The sequence below is a fragment of the Falco biarmicus genome, chromosome 3, assembly GCF_023638135.1.
Source record: "Falco biarmicus isolate bFalBia1 chromosome 3, bFalBia1.pri, whole genome shotgun sequence".
In the NCBI taxonomy this organism is placed as follows: domain Eukaryota; kingdom Metazoa; phylum Chordata; class Aves; order Falconiformes; family Falconidae; genus Falco; species Falco biarmicus.
Genome location: NC_079290.1, coordinates 114,816,475 through 114,839,228, shown reverse-complemented (window position 1 = coordinate 114,839,228; position 22,754 = coordinate 114,816,475). Strand labels below are relative to the sequence as shown.

Sequence of the window (22,754 nt, the reverse complement as noted above, 5' to 3'; positions counted from 1 at the left end):
CCTTGCAGTTGCTGCTTGACTGTATGTGAAGTAGCTGTTGTGGAGTGGAATGTTTGCTGTCTTTTAGCAGAGCGCTCGTTGAATACTTTCATTCAGTACACTTGGCTTTTTAACAGATGGGATAGATTTTTGTCAGCCTGGGCAACCACAGCTTTTGTTTTTGCAAGGTGAGACATTTCTGTTTTGACGGGCAGGAGAAATAATAACGTTGTGTGATTCATAAGAGTGATGAGTCTTTGGTTTTGGATCAGTGAACCTTTTTTTTTTTTTTTTTTTTAGGATATTAGCATATATCTTCAAAGAAATCTGAGCTGAAAGCCAAAAGTCAACAGAAACAATTCCTGAGCGGTGCTCGATAGGATGAGCCTTGTGGATAGAGCTCCCAGTACGTTTGAGGGGACTGGAAGAATTGGTGCTCGGGCAACGTGAGCCACACAGCACTGTGCTCACAAATTCTTCCCCTTGTGCTGGGGGTGTGGAGAGGGAGGGTGGCTGCGTGGGTGCCAGAGGTGCGGGTTTCAGCTTCTGAGGGGCCTGGGAGCTGTGGCGGAGCAGAGCTGCTTCAGGTCTGCCGGGGAAATAATTAACCATGCCAGGAATCCAGCCTTTTGCCAGTCAGTAGCCAGCCTTTCAAAGGGAGGTGTACTGCAGGTGGCCAGAGCTGCTAAACAGCACATGGAGATCACAACAGAGGGAAGGGGATTTCAGTGTTCAGTGCTTGTTGTTCTTGCTGTGCATTGCAGAGCACTGCGGGAATGGCTGCTTGCGCTGGTGGTGTGTCTTGGCGAAGGCAGCAGCAAGTATCTGAATGATGGGCAGTCCCTGGTGGCCATCGCCTGGCGCAGCCCTGCTCCTGCTGAGAGTCCAGGTCTGGCCCAAATACCTGCAGACTTGAGGGATTAGCTGTTGGGGGCAAGTCCCGTGGGAATGAGCGAGGCAGAAGTCGGTCTCCCACTTCAGCGTTTTATTGCCTGCTCTCAGGGCTATCGCTTCCTTTGCAAAGGGGTTATTTCCTTCCTGTAGCATAGCGCTGAATGGCAGGAGGGCGTGCAAGAAAGTGAAAATCTGTAATTGTCTGGTGATGACTGAGCTATTGCATTTTAAATCTAGTCACAGTTACTATCTGGGGACATCTGGGGCGGGTGATACAGCAGCTAGATCGCTGGGCCAGATCTGCCAGCTGAGAGACGTGGTCCCCAGAAGTCAGAGAGAGTGCATGTGTGTTTTAGCGGATTGCAAGTTTAATTGGCCTGCATGTGAGTTTGAGCTGTTTTTGTGGCTGGAGGATTGCTGATTTATGTTGTGATCCCTTAACAAAACAGTTCTGGTGGAGGCAGGCTCTGCCGTGAGGCTTTGTGTCGCGGGCCGCTGCAGTACAAAGGCTTTGCTGGAAGTGGAGCAGGCTTTCTGTGCTGCGTGTGCCTGGTGTGTCCATCTGCCTGCGCTGGCTGAGGACGAGCTGGAATTTGGAAATGTTTTTAATTGTGTGGGGGAGCAGGTGGCTTTCCATTGCATGGGTTTACAGTGAATTGTTTATTCCGTTGTAGGTTGGGGTAGGGTTTTGTTGCTGTCTCTCGTTCCAAGCAAATGGGAGGAATGAGGGGCAGAAAAGGTGGAACTGGTTGAACTGGAATTCCTGGGTCATGCCTGGCCTTGGGTTATGAACAGCAAGGTCCTGCTCATTTCAAAACCTGGGGCTGGCAAATCCTGGTGCATTGGGATCTGTTGATGTTTCAGGGTTTTGCTTCTAAGTGTATCGGAGGAGTTTAATAATAGTTTTGTAGCAGAGATCTGAAATCTTATAAATATGAGTAAATAATCCTGTTTTGTCATAATACTAGATACTCCGAGAGTATCTAGCGTATATACTCATGGCTTGGTGATCTGACTGGCTTAAATGGCATGGAAGGATAAGGTGGTACCTTTGGTGTTTGCTATGGAAAAAGTTATAGAGGGGTGGGCAGGATCTGATTGACTCGGATCAGATTTTTCAAGCCTGTTTGTGGTGCTGGGAAGCCTGACTTGATGCCTTCTCAACCCGGCCTTACCCCTTGTCTGTGACGATGGGCTGCGCTCTCCAGTGCGAGACCCCTGTTTTGGGTTGCAGCTGTGTAAACGCTGAAAACTGCTAGAGCTGCTGAAGAAGAGGTCCTGTGTATCCGCTCCCTTCCCTTACACTCAAACAACTGTTTGTGGACTGTGTGACAAACAAATTGAGGAACTGAATTGGATTAAAACCAGCTGTTTCTGCACCAGGCTGGTTTTGACTGGGGTCAGCTGCTCGATGAGATTCCCGGTGCCAGCAGGAAGGAGGGCAGGCAGAGCTGCTCCGTGCGCTGCCAAGCGCTCGTGAAACCGCAGCTTTCGCTGCCTTCTGTGCGGAGGTATTTTGGGGTTCATGTGCAGTTGCTGTGGTCTCTGGTGGTTGTCTCAGTATGCCTTCACCTGCTGCTCGCCACTGAACTGCTCCCTTGAGGAAGCTTTCAGGTTTAGTTTTTTCCCTGGTTTTGTTTTCAGTGCAAACTAACCCAAAAGAGCTGTGATGCTGCGGGCATGGAAGAGCTACACTGAGCTCTGTGGGGTTAGGATGGTTTGTTACTGGGGGGGCTTCTCGAGCTGGTTAATTTTTGTGGGAAGCCCATTCTTTCCTTTGGCTCACACAGATGAATGCTTTCTCCTGACAAAAAGCTTGTTTTATCCCAAATGCACTACTATGCATATTTTTGCAAGACATCGGGGAAATTCAGGTGCTTCGGTTCTTTTTTTGGTGTTCTCTTTACTGCAGATACAGGTGTGGGACATAGAGACCTCATTAGGTTGTGCTATGGTAAAAGCTACTCAAAGCTTGACTTGCAGCAAGATAATTAATACCCAGACCTAACCCAGGACTGAAAGGAGGTCTTAGTGATGGGGAGGGCAGGTGAAGAAATCGGTGACTTCATTCCCTTTGGCTGCTGAGTGGTCTGAGCTCATCCCTGCTGCAGAGTGGTTATAGCTTGATCCGTGGGCTGCATTTTCCTGGAGCTCCCTGACCCATCTGGAGGGTCAGGAGAGGCTGCAGAGGGGTGCAGTTACAGTTTCCAGCAAATAAATTTATGATGAAGCAAATGACTGGTAGTTGGCAGAGCTCCTGCAGCTTTCTGCATGCTCATTCCGAGCTGCTGGGATGCGAGAGTGCAAACCTGTTAGCTTAAGTCCTAGTGAAAGCTGCTGTAGGTTTGTGTTTGGTTGTGCGTGGGTGTTTTCCAGCTGACTGTATCCTGGGCTAGCTGTTTATTGCTGTTATGCAGGTGTTGTGTATCTAAACACTTTTTTTTTGTGGACACAGCTTTGTCAGTTGAGGTGTTCCTCAGATGAAGTCATTCAGGAAATTTCCATTTATAGGCAAACCCCAAAGCTGGCTGACAAATACCTTCTGTGGCCTTCAAATGAATCCCATCATCTGATGTATTACATCTCTGACTTTGTCAGAGGGGAAAAGATAGCTATCAAGGCTAAGATTGCTGTAAGCATCATTAATTTAAAGAGTGAAGCTGGGTCAGATTGGATCAAGCTTCAGTTCCTTTTTACAACAAAACAGCTATTCCTCGATACTGTTATTGCAGGACTGAGTTTCCCTTTAATAAACCTGTCACCGTAGGTCAGTGTAATCTGCACAAACACTTCCTTTGGCCATCTTACTACAGGGTGTCCTTTTAGAACAGCTTTGACATTTGGAAATGAGAAGTGATGGTGTGCTGGGCACCACGCAGCGATGCAATCCCTACATGGAGGGACCGAGCTCCTTATCTCGCATGGCAGATGCGTGCAGCAAGTCTGTTGAACGTGTGCCCTTGCCTGTGCGCCGAGTCATGGTGTACGCGCTGGAGATGACTGGCAGAGTGGTGGGGTTTGTTCCTTAGGAGGGCATGTTGTGCTGGGGTAGGGATGGAGAGGCTGTGTGGCTGTCTGTGGACAGATCTAACGGGGTTAAGTGAACATGTCTTGTGCAGTCTCTAACATCATCTCCTTGGAAGCATGGGCCATGCTGAAAAATGTTTCTTGTTAAAATGGAATATTTCACCACCTGCTACCTTCTAGAGGAACTGAACCAAGCTGTGTTTTGCATGACTGTTGTCAGCTTTCATGTAAAATAACTTTTCCAGCTGTAGGTAAGGATACGATCCTAACATGATTTCAGCTTATTTTTTACATTTCCAGAAAAGCTGTCATCTTATGCTTGTGGCTGCCTGATATGCATGAAGGTTTCTAACTCCTGGGGCTTACTCAGAGCTACCTTTGAAGTCTTAAAAGCATAGCAAAGCACTTTTTGTTTATTTCTAGTTTATATGGCTCAGTATGGATTTGGGTCCTGCTAGTGTTAACACTTTTTCTTAATACGCCTTTTCCACGTTACATTTGTAAGTGATCACATTCTCCTTCAATTTCACTCCTTTTAATCTTATTTTGTTGCTCTGATATAGTTAAGTCCATTCCCAGAAACCTTCTTGTTTAAAATTTGCTGGGAGTGCTAGTGTAGGTGGAGGGAATTAGGGGGGTGCTTTTGTAACGTTCCTCGTGCTGGTACCTATCAAAAGGTCTTGTTTGCTGAGCAAACCAGCAGTTTCTGGCTTGTTGATAGCTGTGCTTTGGAGTGGGGGGGTCATGGAGCGTGTCCAAGGACACTGCAGTTGAACAGAATCACAGAAGGGTTTGGGTTGGAAAGGACCTTAAGGACCACCCAGTTGCAGCCCCCTGCCCCGGGCAGGGACACCCCCCACCAGCCCAGGGTGCTCCCAGCCCCGTCCAACCTGGCCTTGGGCACTGCCAGGGATGGGGCACCCACAGCTGCTCGGGGCAGCCTGGGCCAGCGCCTCAGCACCCTCTTATTTTAGGTTTTTTATTTTTATGTAAACCTACTTTATATTTGTATTTATATATTTATATTTAGGATAAATTAGGGAAGAATTTATCCCAATACCTAATTACAGAACAGAAAGGCAGAATCTGGTGTACAAGAGAGGTCACCAAAAAGTCATAGCTTACAGTTCAAGCTGCTCTTTTTTTAAGGATTTTTTTTTTCCTTACCGGATTTTAATTCTTTTCTGAAGCTCCTAACAGGCGTTTTCTCATATTAGACTTCTGTCATATCACCTTGTGAGGTGTATATAATTCTCTCTTAGCCCTTAGATGGATTTATTCAAGGTGATGCAGAGTCAAGCGACCTGACGGAGCACCCAGGTGCGCTGGTTCCCCGGGCAGGGCTGTGAGCTGCTGGGCACGTGCTCCTGTCCGAGCCATGTCTCCCGTGTGGATCCTCCGCTTGTGAGCCGGGAGCTCACCGTGCCAGGGATGCAGACCGGAGAGCCAGCTCACGTGGGCTTATGGTTATACCCCCCATCTGAGGGCATTTCCCCTGCTAGTGGCTCCTGTGCCTTGGAGATGGGTTGGAGACACTTGATGCTTTCTCCTGTTGGTTCACTGACCTGCTCATTGCTGTGGAAATTGATTCCCCTTGTTTAATTTTGCACAGTTGGTCAGAAGAGCATTTTCACTGGGTTGCCTTTCAGGGACCAGACCGCCTTGCCTGCCTGCAGGGCATGATGTGAGATTTGCTTGTTGGGTTGGATGTTTTTCTAGCCATTTGTTATGGTGGAAGGTCCTTTTGTGGCTGAGAAGAAGTGGTGATAGTTTGTTGAGGTCTTAATGCAGCTAAATGTGAAAATTGTCATCTCTAAACTGAGAGTTAGCAGAGTGGCAATGAGAGCAGGCTGAAAGAAACATTCTGGTTCATGTTGGAATTTCAGGAGATTGCCACCGCCTTTAAAATTATCCTCGCTGAGGTTTGGGGGAGTGTGTCAGTCTAAAACCCCCAACAGGTCTGAAAGATGGATGACCACGTGTGGAGTAGCGATGGTATTTATCCCTATCTTGGAAGCATTTGGAAGAACGTTAGGAAAGGCACAACTTTCCCCTCGGATCAGGATCAGTTTGGGGCATGTTAGGTCAGGTTGCTGCAGTAAGCACAGTCCTCATGCAGACAGTGTTGCCGCTTCATAAACTTTGTGCGCAGGAATGAGAAGTACAGATGATTGCGGTTTTGTTAAAGAAAATATCCTCGTTCAGGAACTTTATGGGCTTATTTTCACGGTGGGATGCCTCGCTGCCTGTGCCTGTGTTATAAAGAGTTTGCCAGATCAGTGGTGGGAATTAATTTATCTTTTCCTAGTTATGACTGGGGCACCTTTTTATTAAAGCTGGAGCTGTGGAACACAAGAAGAATAAATTGTCTGGGGAGGGTTTCTTTAAGGAAATTCAGTATCTTAATCAGAAGTAATTAGAAATTACTGTAGTGAGACTGAAGGAAAAAAAAATAAGGCTACAACTGAATTACAAACTCTGCCTGAACTGCTTACTGTTTGGCAAAATCTGAATCAAAAGGTGAAATGTGAGGCTCCTTTAGTGATGTGCTTCCAGAGCGTCCGTCCACTCAGAAAGAGATTTAATTTTAAATAGCTGAGCTATGTCCAGTTAACGAGTGTTGACTCTACTTTAAGTTGATAAAGACACCTACACAGCACCAGTTTCCTGTATCTCACATTTTTTTCAAGTGGGAATATTGCATTGCCTTTCAGTATGGAATTTGATTACAGGTGCCTGTTTTATGTGCTCGAATGTGCACCAGTGGAAGCGTGGGGTTTAATCAGATTGCGTGTACCCTGCGGTCTGTTTATCCCAGGAAGCAGTTGGGCATGTGGCATGGAACAAACTTGCAAGGTGCCTTGGGAGAGACCCATATGGCAGGACTGCAAATTCAGCTACTGCCTCGGCTGCTGCTGGCTTTTTCAGAGTTCAGGTGAGCTTTCCGACAAATGCTTTTCAGTGCTTTGATAGTGCCTAAGCTCGTTCCTGTTGCTTCTCAAAAAGAGGCAAAAAAAACCAAACAAACAACCGCTTTGCAAACTGGATTTGCAGTGGCTGAGGCAGTGGCCTCATTTCAGTGAGGAAATGGTGGTTGCAAATGAAAACGTCTATCGAGTCGTAATTACGGGGGCATTACCACAGCATTGCGCCCTGTACTCTGCTACTTTGTTTTTACTGAAAGTTTGACGAAAATGGAAACCACAAAACTAAGGCAAAGGTGGTTTGTATTTTACCCCAGAAGCCAGAGGTAAATAAGTAACCCTATTATTACGTGCCTTTTGGGTGCGTGTTACAGTGCAAGGCAGGCACAGATTATATATAGCCCAGATGATGTGTGCAGCCCACGGTCCTCAGCTGCACGCCTCAATGGTAGGTCGAGGGTGGTGGGTTTTGTTGCTGATACATCTGAAGCTCACTCTGCCTCATGGCAGACGACCACAAGCAGAGGACTCGGTTCATGTTTTCAGTAGCATTCTTCAGGTTAAACTGGATTTTGATCGATAGATGTAGTTGTTCTTGGGGAGGTCCTGTTGGGTTGTAAATCAAGCTTTTGCTACTTCAGAGCCTGTGGAGCCTTTTCACTGCATGGGTGCTGAGACCTAATGAATGTGGATGATTATTTCTGATCAGTCTTTTGTGGCAGAGGCGTGAGATTCTTCATGGGGGTCTGTACAAATTCAAAAGGTGGAAAACGATTGTTAAAACTTGGGGAGGGGGGAGGATGTAACTCCATGTGTACACCTGAGCGCAAGTCTGCAGGTGCATTTATTTCCATCATGAAGTTGCTGTCATGAATCTGCTTGCTTTGCTTTGCAGTGTTGGATCTTAACTTCAGACAAGCTGGCCCATGCCCTCAGGCTGCTGCAGTTTCTTCACCCTGGAGTCAGTAATTCTCTCATTTCTAATTGTGTCCCTGGTTCTGTATGGATAGAGTTGGTTAGATGCTTTTTGAGTAAATTGAACTTCCCTGCGAGGTGTGGTACAAGAACAAATTGTTGTATGAGCAGGTATGTCCTGACCATGAAGGAATTTTAATTTCTGACAGGCCCTATTGTACTGAAATCAGTTGTGCAGAAAGACACGATGGAAACATGCCAGTTCCAGAGCCGAAACAAGCGTGGTGCTGCTGGGGCTGGGATTCCATGGGAGGTGCAGCCTGCCCTTTAGTCACTTTTTGGAAGGCAGACCTTCTGCAGCCCCATTTATGCCATGTTTTCTCCCTTTAAAAAAAGTTGGGGTTAGTGTTTTTGTGGCAGTGCAACAAGCTGGAAAAGATCTGGGTGAAAATTAGTCGTTTGATTGGTGACCTGCATTTAGGATGGTTTATGGCAGTTGGGCTGACACTTGGGTTTGAATCCTAGGTGTTCAGTGCCTAATATGTCGTGTGTTGTTTTATAGCCCTTAAGGGGAAAAAAGGCATCTCAGTCATTTCTGTTCTTGATATTCACAGGTCTGGGGAATAGGGACCACGCTCCTGAATGCTTTCCCTTTACACTAGCATGACCCTCTCTGAAAGCTCTAGGCATTTCTTGATCTCCTGCTATTACTGCACTAATTGATTTATACAGACCTTGCTCTTGTGCAGAGGTTGGGCTGTGGTCTAGGTTTGGAGAGGCTCAGCTGGTATTTTTGTAGCTAGCTAGGGATGCTCTGGTGCTGTGGTGGCTTGGGCAGCAATAATTATCCTAATTTGGGAGTTACGTAGTCAAGAATTCAGTTTGTCATCTCTTGCTTTTTTGGAAAGAAGGAGCAATAGAAAATACAGCTTAGATTTCAGGCAAATGAGCTCTACAGTTCAAATAGTCATTGTTTTTTGCTTGCAGTATGCTGAAGCAGGTACTGGTGGAGCTGGTTCATTTCCCTAAGTCCCACTGTGCAAAAATGAGGGTACTCGGATAACTGAGATCTCTGTGGAGACTACAAATACATCAGTACTTTTCCTTCTCTCCTTTTGGTGTGCCCAGACTTTTCTGGGTAATAGCAAAAATGTGTGAATTGCTTTCTTCAATATAAGAATTTAAGATTCGTATTTTGAGGGTTTATATGTGCTGATAGATTAAGTAGTGTCTTTTGGTCTTGCAGAGGTCTAAACATCTTTAATGTCCTGGTTTTAATTATATCAAGCTTGGTTTTCTGGCTTTTTTAAAAATCTCACCCTTGGATTGCTTTTAGTTCTCATCTCTGCAAATGGGCGATTTTGTTTGTTCTGCGATTTAATTAAATGTACGTCTTCCTCTATTGAAGAGATTTCTGCAGTAGCACTGTTTTGCAGCTGTGGTGGTGGGGAGTGTTGAGTGGTGGTGTTCAAGTGTTAGGTGTTGAGCCTTCTTGCTGAGCCAAGCTAAAATCTTGTCTTTTATGATTTTTATGAAACATTTCCAAGCTGAAACCTGCATTGTTAAATGTTGGGCAGACAGCTGATGAAATGGGGTTTTGAGGATGGGGCACTAAATACCAGCTGCACATGGACGTGTGGTAACGTGCAGGTGATGAGTACATCTGTCAAGCCTTCTAGGGAAAAACTTCCACATTTACTCAATAGTAGAGGTAAATCTGAAGTTTTACAGTCTAGCTGTCAGTCAGGAATCCAGAGGGTGAATAGTTGCTTGTTCTTGGTGACTTAAGGCTTCCAGCTTTTGGGAGGTTGATCAAGGAATAGCCATGCCTTGCTACCTCCCTTTGGGTGCTCTTACTCCTGTGTCAGCTTCTGCGATAATAAGAACAAGAGCATGTCCTCTGTACAGATCAGCCATTCTGCTTTAATTTTACCCTCTGCTTTTATCAGGAAGGTAATTTTGGTAGAGGCAAGCCCTTCAGCCTCTTCAAGGACAGTGAGTAGGGAAGCTGGTTTGCTATATTCATACTGCAGGTTTTTTCCCCCTGCATGCATCCACACCTCCAGAGTGGTTGATCAGCTGCCAAAAGGTCTGGAGGCGAATTATAAGTGTTTACTGTACTGATAGCTAAATAGAAATAGCATTTGTCACTGGGAGCTGGCATAGAAGTCATGCTGTGTTCATCTGCATGCTGTGCTTTCCTATAGTCTGCTGGCTTTTTGTTTAAGGTTCAGTAAATACGGCCCATTCAGTGGGCTGAAACACCTGGGAGAGGCTATAGTGGTTTTTTTCAGACTTTGTAGGGTCTGTTTCAAGTAGAAATAAAATAATTAAAAAAAAAAAAAAAATTGCTGTTTGGCTTGTTAGCTGGGTAGGGTGTCCAGGTGCTAGTGTGGGAGTCGTATATAAGGTAGCAGCTTCTAGGAAATAGAGTATTTGCAAGTTTGGTTTTGAATTGCCTTATGAAAGCAGTTAATCCTCCCTTGAAGAGGGGGAAACTGAGGCACAGATAAAGGGCCTTGCCCAGGGTCCAATGCGTTGGTCCGTAGCAGAGCTGCGAGCGAAGGTGGGTCTGGAGCCCCACTTCAATGTTCTTGCACAGCGTGTAGGTGAGTATTTTTAAGGCTTACTTTGCACAAATGGTGAAAAAACCCACTCGCCTACCACATATTGCAGCCACAGAGGGTGCAGCTCCCATCCCTTTCCAGTTCCTCTCTGGTAATGTTATATTACTGTGCCACCCACAGGCAGCTACCACGCTGCTGAAAAATATTTGCTGTTTGCATGGGGAGCCAGTTATCAAATGTTACATCTGTGATGAAAAGCTGCTGGTTTCATTTGCTGTAATATCTATTGTATTTAGATTTGTCCAACCTAGTTATTCTAGTATTCTATTTAAACTGCATTTATAGTTGTTATACTATATCCTGATTTTTCTACTGTTTCCCTCCGCAAAGCTCTCTTCTTGTGCTGAACAGCTACTGTCTTCCTGCTTGAAGTGATTGCTTTCCAAAAAGTGAAGTAACGCAAGCCGTGTTCCAGCCCGAAGCGTTGGGATCTTTGCAAAGAGAGGAAAAACTGCAGGGCTGTTAATTGTTGGTGCACCCGATTCACTGACGTGTTGCCAGATAAGGCTGAGAGAACAAGTTGGTTTCATCTGTGTCATTTTATTGAGGGGGAATATTCTGATTTTACCTCCGGGATGCGGAGGAGTTGACCCCTCCATTGCTCTGGGCGCGATTAGTGCAGAACAAACTGGGTCAGTGGAGGCTGCTTGGAGGGTTTTGAAACCAGCGTACCCATTTGTAGCAAATAATGTCCAAACAATATAACTGAAGGACATCAGCAAACCAAGATTATTTTTTTTTTTTAGGTGGAGTTGGTTTGTTATTAGACACAGTCAGAAAAACAGACAAGCTTTTTGGCATCCACTGACCTAAAGAAGGGCTTGTGTAATTCTCTTCCCCTCTGTACTGCTTGGTCCAACAAGAGGTTAACTTCACCTTTACACCTTGGCTTGTAATATATAGTAGTGAGTTTGGCTTGGTTGATCTGTTTAGGTTTTTTTAAGAATTTCCCTTGTGATATTTAAACTCTAGTCTGTGCACCCGTGCTGTAAGCTGCCCCTTGGGAGAAGTGTTCTGTGCTGTTGAGTTATTCTGCTTTGTAGAACAGAATTTTAATATTGTTTACCATGCTCTTAATCTTACAGCTGGCGGATAAATTGAGTTACTTTAGCCCTTCCCTTGGGGACTTCATGGGACTTCGTGGACAGCGTACCCATAGCATTAGGTGGAGTTATCTCAGCTTTGCAAAAATCTGCTCATCTGCCTTCCCAGAATGAGTAATTGATTGGTGGGAGAATAAAATGTTGTTGTTTTTTTTTTTTTTAATTGCACTTACAAAAAGGATTGGACAACCAGATCTGGTGAGGCAGTTGGGCGGTTTTTGCTGTGAGCCTAGCCCTTCGGGTGTATCTGCAGCTGGGTTTGATGCACTGAGAAGAGTCCTGATGGCTTGGTCCAGCCATCCGAGTAAAGTTTGGCATGTCTGGGATGAAGACTTGGAACCTTCCCGGCTAAGCTGTGCGATGAAGAGCAGGCTGCTCGGTGCCTGACCTTGGTCTCCCAGCTAGCCTTGTTCTTGTCAGCTTTTTTTTAATTGTAATTGTGAGCTCTTGCAGGCAGCATTGGTCCCTCACTAATGGCATCTTGGCATCCAGTGACTAATCTGGTCATCTGGTTCAGCAGGGACCTGTTCGGGATTTGGCCTTCTGGGTGCTGCTGTAGTAATATTTTTTTTTTTTACAACAGTGTAAAGCGAAGGACTGAACTAGCATAATGAATTGTAATACTATATTTGTTTCTTGACTGTTACTAGCACTGTATTAGGTCAAAATAAAATATCTTCCAGGAGGTTGTCAAGCCAGCTTGGTTTCATTTCACAGGTATGTCACTTGAGCACTGGTAATGGTCTGTATTAATGCAGGACTTTGTTCCTCGGGCATTTGGGTGTTTGTTAACGTTTTCGCTTTCCCCCCTCCCTCCAACTGATAGGTATAGTTCAAGACTGTTAGAGAGGAACATCCTTTTTCTCTCCCACATGCTTTTTTTCCAAGACAGCCTCCGGTTTTGTGTCTCATTACAGTAAGAGCCCTGTAGTAGCTGCCTAGCTGCTGTCGTGTCCCTCTCTGGAATGGTGATTTAGAGCTGAGCCAGCATGGAAACTGGCTTTCCACGCCTAAGGCAAGCCTGTTAGCAGGCACTGCGGAGAAGTAATGTGCCACTTCTGTTTGGAAGAGTTGTCAGTTTTTCAGTTTAGTTGGAAAAAACGACCAACATTGGCTTAGTTTTGTGTTGGACTTTTGGAAACATCCCTTAGTCTTTTGAAGGAAACTGGTGTTACTGGAAGAGATGAGCAGTCCTAGATCAGAAACGCCTGCGAGGCCAGAGTGGTACAGCTAATGAGCTTCACTGTGGAGGGACCTGAAAGTGTAACATTCAAGAGGTCTGGGGAAGGGCTGCTGAAAATAAGACCGTGAGTGTGTAAGCTGGTAATCAGTAAGGCTCCTAGCTGAATTACGTGGATTGACTGAGGCTGGAGAAAATAGTGGCACCTTAGTGTGCAGTTTGTGGTGACCCAGTGCTTGAAGCTGGGCCTCTCAAGGTCCTGTGCCCTTCCCAACCCACCTTGTGCCCCTCTGAAAGTGCCTGGTTTGTATCTGGGTCGGCTCTGACAGCTCTCTGGGCGGTTGGATCAGCGCTGGCACAAGGAAGGGGGTGGGAAGGCGTGGGAGGAGGTCCAGGGTCTGGGCTTGGGTGGGTTTGTGTTGCTGCAGGACTGTACCCTCAGGAGGATGCAACCTGGCCGAGCCCATGGGCAGAGCTGGGATGGATGAAATTCCCCACTTCAGCAGAGAGCACGTTGAGACTGAAGAAACGGGGTAGAAAACTGTAGAAAAATCCTACAGCATGGCTGCAGAGCAGTCGTTTTCTATTGTGTGTGGATTAGCTGCCTAGCTGGAAAACAGCCATCACCTTGCTGCTGAGAGTTCAGAGTCGGGTCAATGGAACAAGAATATATTCTTAAATTGGTACAAAGAGCTGGGGAAGGCGGGGGAACAAAGTGTTTGAACTAACAAGGCAGACAAAGGCCGTGCTTCTGCTCGCTGGGATGCTGAGCAGCAGCGAGCGACAGGCAGCAGGGCTGCAAAGCCGTGTATCCCCGGAGCGGTGAAAGGAGCTGTGCTGTGCCAGTAACGGGAGTTTAGCTCTCCGGTAACAGGAATTTCACACAGCTGTCAGGCCCAGGGAATGTGTGAGCACTTGGAGGACATGAATATTCAGAGGAGCTGTAACATGTGTCATGCTAAAGGAACGCAAAATCCACGTTTTCACAGGCTTACATACATGGGAAACATACGACGGTGGGGGATAAAAGTAATTTTCTCTTCTGCGGGACAGGTTATCTCAAACTGCCCGTTGCAGAATACAGCTTCCCAATTAGCCAGTCCTAGTTAACGTTGGCAGCGTGATCTGCACTACTTAATCCACTGCTTCGGTGAGAAAGTGCCCGTTTCCCAGCACAGGCAGAGACGTGTGCTCCTGCCTTGGCTGCCTCGTGGCAATGCTGTGGGAGTCCTGACTTCGCTCCCTCTTGCTCTAACCTGGCATCGCTTCATTATTTTTTTTTCTCCAGTGTGCCTTTTATGCTTGTTCTATTAATAATCAGATGATGGTGGATTTAGTGTTTTGTTCAGAAGGATCCCTCCTGGTACAGACTGAGGTGCTTCCAGCCATGCTGTCAGGCGATGACAGATGTCCTTGGTGCGTACAGTGAGTGTCCAGCAGTGACGGGCTGCCAGGATTAGTATTCCAGGCACAAATGTGCCCCTTGTAATATGCAAAGCTCGGTGCAGCCTGTGCAGGAATGCCCTTGAAAGGCAAATTAAACTGAACTCCCCAGTGACTCTGGGGGAGTAGGAGGGTTGCTGTCGTCTGTGCTGAGGTTCAAGTAGGTTTTGAGGTGTCTGCTTTTGTTTCTCTTCTGCTTTCCCTTCCCAGAAGGGCTTATGGGAAGGGGCAGGCAGGGAGACCTTACCTGCAAGTGCCCCGTGCAGTAGAGTTGCTGCTAACTGGGGGTTTGGGTTTGTGTGAACGTAAATGATACCTGTAAAAATCATTACGGCTTTTCTGCCTTCAGTGGGGAGCATTTGTTCCAGTTCTTGGAAACGGTGTCCTTGATGTAGCTGTTAGGTGTATCACATGGATGTACCAAATCATGCGTCCAAAACGCGGGTGAAAAGTGAGCTGTATTTTAACAGTGTTAGTGGATGAAGCTGGAGGGATTCTGAGGGTGTTTCCCAAGTAACCTTGTGGTAATCTGCCTCTGCAGCGAAGACCATCTGATGTTCTCAGGCGACTGTCTGCTCAGAAGTCTGCCCAGATAGCGCTACTCTTTGCTAAGCCGTTTAAACGCCGCAATTGACAACGATGTTCTGAGAGTTTAATGGCTTTGTGGAGGTGTTCTCCCCATGTAAGAATATTGCCGCGACTGTGTTGTAGCTGCAACAGAGAGAAGTAGCCTGGAGCATGGTTGTCTGATCAAAAGAAGCGTTTCACCCACACAGTTCAGCAAAGCTTAAGAGCCCTGCTGGCAATAGCTTGTTCAGGTGCACTTCCAGTGATGGCGTGGTAGGGTTGTCTCCTCTGGTGCTGTGGGCCTGCCATGCTGTCCTGCAAGCCGAGCACGTGCTGTGAAGTCAGCAAATTATCAGATGGAGACAATCCATCTGATCTGATGTTACGTTACAGCCAACGAACTGCTCTTTGCTGCTGGGAGCTAAGGTCGTGAGCTGCCCTAAGTGGTGAAGGGCTACGTTGAAATATGCTATGGATAAAAGCTGGTTTTGACTTCTGGGCACTGGAAACATGCTTATTTTGTAGCTCTTTCCCAATCACCCTATGCTGTGCCTGTTGACGCTTCCTATTGTGGTTGTCTTGTTTTGAACTGCAAGCTCTTCAGGACAGAAGCTCCTTTTTTCTAAAATGCTGAGCATGTTTTTACTGTGCTATGTAATCTATCAGAATCAAGATCTCTCCTGATTTCCCCAAACTTAGTTCCTCTTGCACCCAATTTCAGAACTTTCTCCAGAGAAAAGCTGGGTTTGCTAAAATCCTAGTTCCTCCTTTTTGTCTTTTTTTTTCCCCAGTGCGTTCAGAACTGTCTTGATGTTGTGTGACGTCCAAAATACTTTCTGTGCATGTGCTATTCTGCCTTTGCTAGATAAGCAATAGCTGTTCCCTTTTACAGCAGGCACACGCCTCCTTGAAGAGGCAGATGTGGAATGTCTTCCTGGGGAGCAAACATTTAATGCTTTGTAATTACTACACCTTAATTTTGTGTCTCTCTCCTTTCCAACGCAGCATGTGTGTGATTAGAGGCTAGTAATATCTTCAAAGAGGGGTGAAGATGCCACACTCCAATTCCTAGTTTGCCAGGGCAGGGTTTCTCCTCTAGGTTCCCTCCACGCTGGTTATACGTAGACTGAGCAGAGCTGATAGAGAAGTGAAACTAAACCTGAGCTTTGGTCACACTTGGAATTTTAATTTGCGTGTCGATTTTGTTTCCTGTTTTTGCAGGAATTGCTCAGAAAGCTAGTGTGCAAGAGGAATGGAAGAGAGCACTGGTGAGTACGCTCTTAGATATCTTACCACAGGTTGTGGACCTGTTCTTTCCTCCTTGGTTAAGCATCATAAAGAACCTTATTACTTTAAACTTTGTGTCTTCAATTCAACTGTAGAAGGTGATTAGAAAATAAGGTGGTTTGGCAGATGCATCAGTTGCAACTGTACTTCACTAATGGTGTCAACCAGATCTGATTAAAGCAGTGTTGTATGTCTGGAAGATCTTTTTTTGAAATCTCCCATCTGTGAAACCTGGAGTACCAGTCTATTGGCTATCTCAAGCTCTTGGAAACAAATAATGTCCCCTTTCTTAATAGGTAAGAGGCTAGCAGCATTGAGCAGGTATGCAGTTTGAACAAGGCACATGGCAAGCCATGAAGAAGGATCAGCTCATGGTAGCTCCTGACTTCTCTTTCTGTTTTTATTTCTTTAGGCTGCTCTGTCTGGCAGAGGATACAGGATTTTAAACAAAATTTGCCTTTAAAGCTTTCGTTTTAGGCACTGTGTACTACTTGCTCTGAGGCAGGCAAACTCATCGCTGTTAGGCTTAACTGATGCAAAGATATGGCTGCAACTAAAACTCATAAGATTTTTTTGACTTAGATTGCTTTGAATAGCTTTTCCCCCTGTTTGCCTAAAATGCCTGTGGAAGACATGAGTTAAATCACTGTTTTTTCCCTACCATTGAAATGAATTTGCATGAAAGCTCTTGCCTGCACCATGGGAAGGCATCTCCATTAAGCATGCTGATCCAGCACCTTGTAAGCCATGATGTTGCAGTTGGTGACTTCTGACTCATAGTGAAGTGCAACTCTGACCATAACTATTATTTCTAGATTATTCCTATGCAGTTAGGTGATGCCATCCTTAAAAGTAGAGAATCGATGTACTTGTCAGCAGCGTGGTGTGCTCGGTGTGGCAGATATACCCGGCCTGGCTGCTGAAGGCCAGGTTTTGACTTCATGCAAAGCTGGTCTGTTGGAGCCCAGTGGCTGGAGCAGCTACAAGCCAAGAGCACCTGCATAAAAAGACGTCATGCTTAGAATCGTGGTGGCAAGAGTTGCTGCCGTGCCCTCTAATTGTTAGCCTGTAAGGTGCACGTTTAATTTGCAGCGATTGCTTTCCCTTATGATTTGCTCGTGGCAAGCTAATCCCAAATGAGGACTTTTGAAGGGGGAGGGTGGGTAAAGCGAGTGTGGTGCTGGCAGCTGATGCTGAAGCGATGGCTGTGGAAACGACAGCTCCCTGCTCAACCCCAGCACAAAGCACAGACAGCAGCAGGGCGAGTTTTTCCATCTCTCCATGCATTAATGGCATGGCTTTGAGCAACACTGTGAGCTCTGCTTATGCACCAGGACTCGGCCTCTGCTGGGACTGCCAGCAGCCAGCTGTGTTCTTATCACAAAGCTTTCTGTCCCTTTTTAATGTGTGGTTGAACTGAGTTTTTTGGGTAGATCAGTGAGACACGGGCTTGGAGCCTGTTGAGGTTACTGAGCAGTGCTGGTGGCCTGGGATGTGAAAGGCCTTATGTTCTGTTTGCATTTTGCCAACTTAAGTAAAATTGCCTCTCCTTTCCCTCTGAACATCAGCTGTGCAAGTTTAGGATGGAGTCTCTGTACTTGATCTTGGCGTGCACAGCCACCCCACGCAGCTGGTTGGGAAGATTTATGTGTTGCCTCTTTCGTGCTGGGATGCCGAGACCCCCATGTTAAAGGCAGGATAAGCAGATGGGTCTTTCATTATTTCCTTAAAATTACTTTGCTTTTAAGGATGCTCATTCTCCAAGTGCTGCTAAGCTCAGGACTCCTGGGTTGTTCCCGGCACTGAGGCTGGAGATGAGGTAAGGCGGAGCTGCGTGCAGGAGCTGAGCTGAAGTCGATGCCCTTTGTTCCCTCCAAGCCTGGTGCTTTTTGATGTGTTGCTGTCCTGAGCTGGTTGTGTATTAACTGCATTCACAATGCTGCATGGCTGGCTTTTGTTTTAACTGCATTGGCGCGTGTTCAGAGTTGGTGTGCTTGGAATGGCCACTGGGACTGTACAGTGAAGCATAAATCCTTTTTAGCTGTCAGGCTTCACTAGCCATGGGTGGGTGGGGGAGCCCTCCTTGGCTGGCTGCCCTGGCTAATTAAAACCAAAATTTGCTGTTGTCTTCAGATTTTAATTCATGCTCATCCCTGAAGACTAGTGGAAGCACGGTCTCCAGGCAGCTGCAGCAAGGTTTCGGAGCTTGTCTATACACGGTTGTTTTAGAGCAGGTATGCAACCTAAAATTTGCTCTCAACCCTACCCTAGGTTGTTTTTCAAGTATAGAGAAGAATATACAGAAACTACTTGGAAGCCTTGGGATGTGGCCCTGGACTGTAGTTTAAGCTGCCACACGTCAGCCATCTGAAGTAATTTGGATGTGCATATGTTGTAGCCAGGGCAGCATCAGATGGCTTAGTTTTTCGCTCCGATGCCGGACTTAAGCAAAACCAAATTACTTTGCTGTGTGACTGGCGTTGGCTTACGGAATGCATGAACTGCTCAAGTTGCAGTAACTCGTGTAGCTTGTCAGCCTGAGCCCTCAGCTGCTGACTCAAGCTGTGAAACCTACTGGAGACGGAAGAAGTTGTAGTGGTGGGAACCTGTGAGGTTCTGTGTAGGCGCTGGGAGGTGGCGATGATGGATGGTGCCTCGGTGTGAAGCCAGGGCACAGCCCCGTGTAGCCTGTGCTGGAGGGAGAGCGCTGCCCCGAGCTGTGAGCGGAGCTGTGAGGCAGGTGGGAGGACGGAGGTGAGAGGAATAAATGAAATCTAAATATACACATGTTGCTGGGCTGAGTTTCCCTGCTTTCCAAGGTCCCACCTACGCAAGTGATCTGTTGAAGGGAAATGTCACTGGAATACCTTTCCCCTCTTCAGATCCTTCCTGCGGTATGGGTGAAGGATCACACTTTATTTTCGGAGCCTGTTTCCGCTGTTCCATCCACTGCCCACGCTGTTGCTGCCCAGACCCCCTCCCAAAGACCGCTCCTTTATCTTAGCATGGTACGAGCTAGGTTTGGACCTTTTTCTTAGTCAAGGGATTGCCATCTTACCTAGCATTTCATCTGCCCGTGAGTCTGTGAGATCTTAAAAAGCAAAACATTGCAGCAGTGGGAGCTTTGTGCTTGGCAGGGCAAGTCTCGCCTCGTGCCTGTGGTTCCTTGAAGGCTGTGCCGTGCTGGTGGGTTGACCGAAGGTGGAAGGAAGCAGGCCTGCAGTTCCCCTGCCCAGTGATGCTGGGGCTATTCGTTCGTGAACGGCTGTAGAGCGAGCATGGCAATGCCTTTCTTCATGGGAAGTGTTTGCTTTTCGGTCCTTTGCCCTCCTGTACTTTGTTCTGTTTACGGTTTCTGCTTGTGGCTACGTACTTCCTCAGCAGGTATTGGGATATGAACCTTTCAGCAGCTTCTCTAAAAGGTCTAAATCTCTGTGGGACAACTGTGAAGCATTTGGGAAGTTGGCAAAGTAGCCTTTGCACACACAAGTTCTTACCTAAAGCAGCTTTTATAGAATAGCACTTGAAACACTAAGTTTATGGATGCTTTAAGAATCTTCTGCAGTTATTTCTTTATTCAAGGCTGACTTTCATCTGCTTTATCTCCTGCTGTGCTTTTTTCCTAATTCTTTTCCTACTAAAAATAGGAAATACTCTTCAAGTCCTTAACCTTTGTGCAAACAAAGAAGTAATTTGTTTTAGCATCTATGCTGACTTCTGGGCTATGTGCCTCATAAGGAAACCAGTGTGATATGAATCTGCTACTTTTGGAGACTTAGACTCCAAATATAGTCTGAGTAAAGGAAACTGCTAGAAATGTGAGTACTACTTATGCCACCAGCTCTGCTAATTTTTCCCAGCAGGATGCATGGCTGGCTACCCGATTCCCATTTTTATCCCGAAAAATGAGAGCAATACCTTCAGATGTTCGGAGGTTCAAAACCATTAGGGAAATGAGGGCATAATCATTGCATGTGCATAGGGAATGGGAGTTTTAGATCATTTCTAAATGATTATTAGATCAATTCAAATGATTTTTAGATCATTTAGATCATTCAAAGCATGTCTGTGGAAGCAATCCCTTTTGGTCTGCGTCTGTTGCTGCCAACCTAGCAGCTCTGCTGTCTGAAAGGAAGTTTGAGGTCAAAAAGACATATCAAGCTTTTCAGGGCTAGATTGTCCAAGCAGGTTCTGGCATTGCTGCCTTTTAAAAAACTAGTGCTCAGAAGGGAGCTGAATGTAATGGTGAAGGTGGAATAGCCACGACCTGTCCCAAAGATGCTTTAATCACTGGCTTCCATCAGCCTGCTGCCTTGGGAGCTGAAAATAACACTTTGTTTTCAAATGGCTGCTGGCTGATGTGTGGAACACATGTGGGATCACTCTTGCACTCTGCCAGGACCCCTCGCTGCTGCTTTTCACCAAGATCCACCAAGCTCAGCATCTCCTCCGGGTAGGCACCACGTGCAAGTGGAAGAGAACAGAAGACTACTGATGTGCCAGGTCTGTTGTGTGAAAACAAAACCTGCTCAGGAAAACCAGTTTTCTGCTTCAAAGGTGTCTGCCAAGTGACTTTCTTCTTGCTGTTCCTTTGTTTATGAAGCCCTTTGTGTTTAGTACCGGTGAAAGCTGAGGGAGTGGCTGGCTAGGATGTCAAATGTTTTGCTTGTAGGTCCTCAGTTTGAACTGAAGGAGAGAGATCGTGAGTATGAGTTCCTCATCTTGTGCCTCTGGAGTGAATGGGACACTGGTGGCACAGACAAGGACTTTGCCAAGGACCAGGGCTGCCAGACACGGGGAGAAGGTCTGCACCTGCACCTCCCTCTGGTCTGATGGTGACAGCCACAGGGTGTCAGGGTTGATGAGGAAGTACGTGCTGCTCTGTGTCTTCTGTTCCTCAGAAACCTTACAAGGTTTTACATCTCTGCCAGTCCTTCCAGTACTTTGGGTAATGTGCTTTGAAAAGGGACGGGTCCAAGTAGGGCCAGGAAGGGAGAGGGTGAGGTGGAGGGCACTTGGTTTTCTTCTCTGCATTGGATGAAAGGCCAGCCTTTGATTCAGGGGTTCGTCAGCCGGTGCTCCGGGCTGGCTGGCTGGGAATCCCCTTTTGATGACTAAGTTTCAACTGGAAATCAGCTGCTCCAAGTCTGCTGCCAGGACAGGCATTTAACTAACCATTCAGCAGCATTTAGGGAAAACTTGTCAAATGCGAACTTTTATGTTGAACTAAAGTGTTTTGACTATGTGGTTCTTCATTTAAATTAAGCTGCTGGATATGGCGTTCATTGTTTTCTGGGTTTGATCTGGGGAGTCAAACATAGAGCATTGCGGCGTTGAGTGCCTTGCTGTCACACAGCCCTGAAGTCTGCCAGAGGAGAACAGTTAACGATAACTAACCAGTGGAAATCTCTTTATAATGTCTGTTCCAGAACAAACGGACCAGTTTTTTCTCCCAGAAGGACACAGAAGCTGCAATTCCCTTATGAGATCCCGTACATTATGTATACAGCAACGTAACTGCTTCGTGCAATACGGTCGAAGAGAGCCAAAGCAGTCAAAGTGCCTGATATTAAACATTTAATTACAGTTGAGGTCTGCTGATTTGCAAGCACGCAGAAAGGAAAAATCCTACTGTTCCTTAGTCAGATTTACCAGAGGGTTGAACTGATCTCAGTGGAGACTGACTTTTAAACCAGGTGCAGTACAGAGCAGTTGGTTACCTACCTGAAAGCATTATTATAAATAAGTCAAGTGCACTTGACAAGTTAGTGGAATGTCAGGACATTGTCCCGACAGCTTTTTGTTCTTAAAATGACTGGATGTTCTGTGTTCTTAGTGCAATTAATGTGCTGAGTGTGGTCCGGGTGCGTTGGGGCAGTTAATGGGATGCCGGTGCTGCTGTTCTGCCTGCTGTAGTTGCAAGTGATTTTGGATCAGCTATCCATCTGCTAGTTGGTGTGGAGTTTAAGAAAATAAATACCCAGTAATTCCCCCCTGAATGAGCCCCTTATGATTTGAGTGGGTGTCTGAACTCTTGCTTGCTGCCTTTCCCTGCTGATCTACGAGCCAAGTGTTTTACAGAGATTATTTGCTGACCTGCCAGAGACCTTGTAATTCTGTGGCACCCCATTTCAAGTGACTTTTAAAGCTGTTGTAGTAAGTGGCCATGCAGTTTCTACAGATAGCTCTGCCTGGAGGACAGTGGAGGTTAATTTTGCTGGTTTTGTGGTTTAGTGGCTAAGCTGTGGATGTGCTGGGAATGAGATGCTTTGGCCTCCAGGCTGGCTGGAGCAAGATAGTAGCAAAGGCTGAAGTGCTTCGTGATTGAATTGAATGATCTTACTCCTTGTATTAAGAGATAAGACCTTGTAGGACATGAAATCAATCCTCCGGATAATTCAGGTCAACTCACTGTAAAACAGCGAGTGTGGAGTTACTGTGGTTCAGTAAGTAGGGCATGGAGCAGAAGGGTCAGATTTCGAGAGTTTCTAGTTTTCATTTTCAACTTGTTGGACCTTAAATTCACCTTGCTTTCTGGAACGTTGCTGCTGTAAATTCTGTCAGAGGATTTTAGTAGCTGATTTTATTGGGGTTGGGGGTGGAAGAGGAGCCTGACTGGAACCAGAGGGTAAGTGGGCTGAGTATAAATGATTTTTGTTATTGCTGTTTTTCTTAGCTCACACAGCAGCAGCACGTCCAGGCTGAATGGCAAACCTGGCTTTTCGAAAACAAAATACTGGATGTTCTCATTAACGTTGCTGCCTTTGTGAGTTGTAAATAGTGTGAGCTGAGACACTGGCAGCTCAGA

The 22,754-nt window shown here is 46.3% G+C and overlaps 1 protein-coding gene across 6 annotated transcripts in view; it reads left to right on the top strand.

The window, feature by feature from the left end:
* The window catches only part of PHACTR4 (phosphatase and actin regulator 4), a 71,220-nt gene that overhangs the window by 9,468 nt on the left and 38,998 nt on the right, over nucleotides 1–22,754 (top strand). Inside the window, exons 1-2 of one of the 6 annotated variants that reach the window (XM_056332812.1) lie at nucleotides 2,339–2,384; nucleotides 15,881–15,927. The exons of 1 other annotated variant lie outside the window; for it this stretch is intronic. In XM_056332812.1, coding sequence (XP_056188787.1) covers nucleotides 15,912–15,927 — 16 coding nt within the window. In that variant the 5' untranslated portion in view covers nucleotides 2,339–2,384; nucleotides 15,881–15,911. Of the gene's footprint in view, nucleotides 1–2,338; nucleotides 2,385–7,211; nucleotides 7,273–15,880; nucleotides 15,928–17,707; nucleotides 17,766–17,840; nucleotides 18,181–22,754 lie in introns of those variants that run through there. 4 more of the 6 variants (XM_056332810.1, XM_056332811.1, XM_056332815.1 and 1 more) reach the window with 4 other exon arrangements.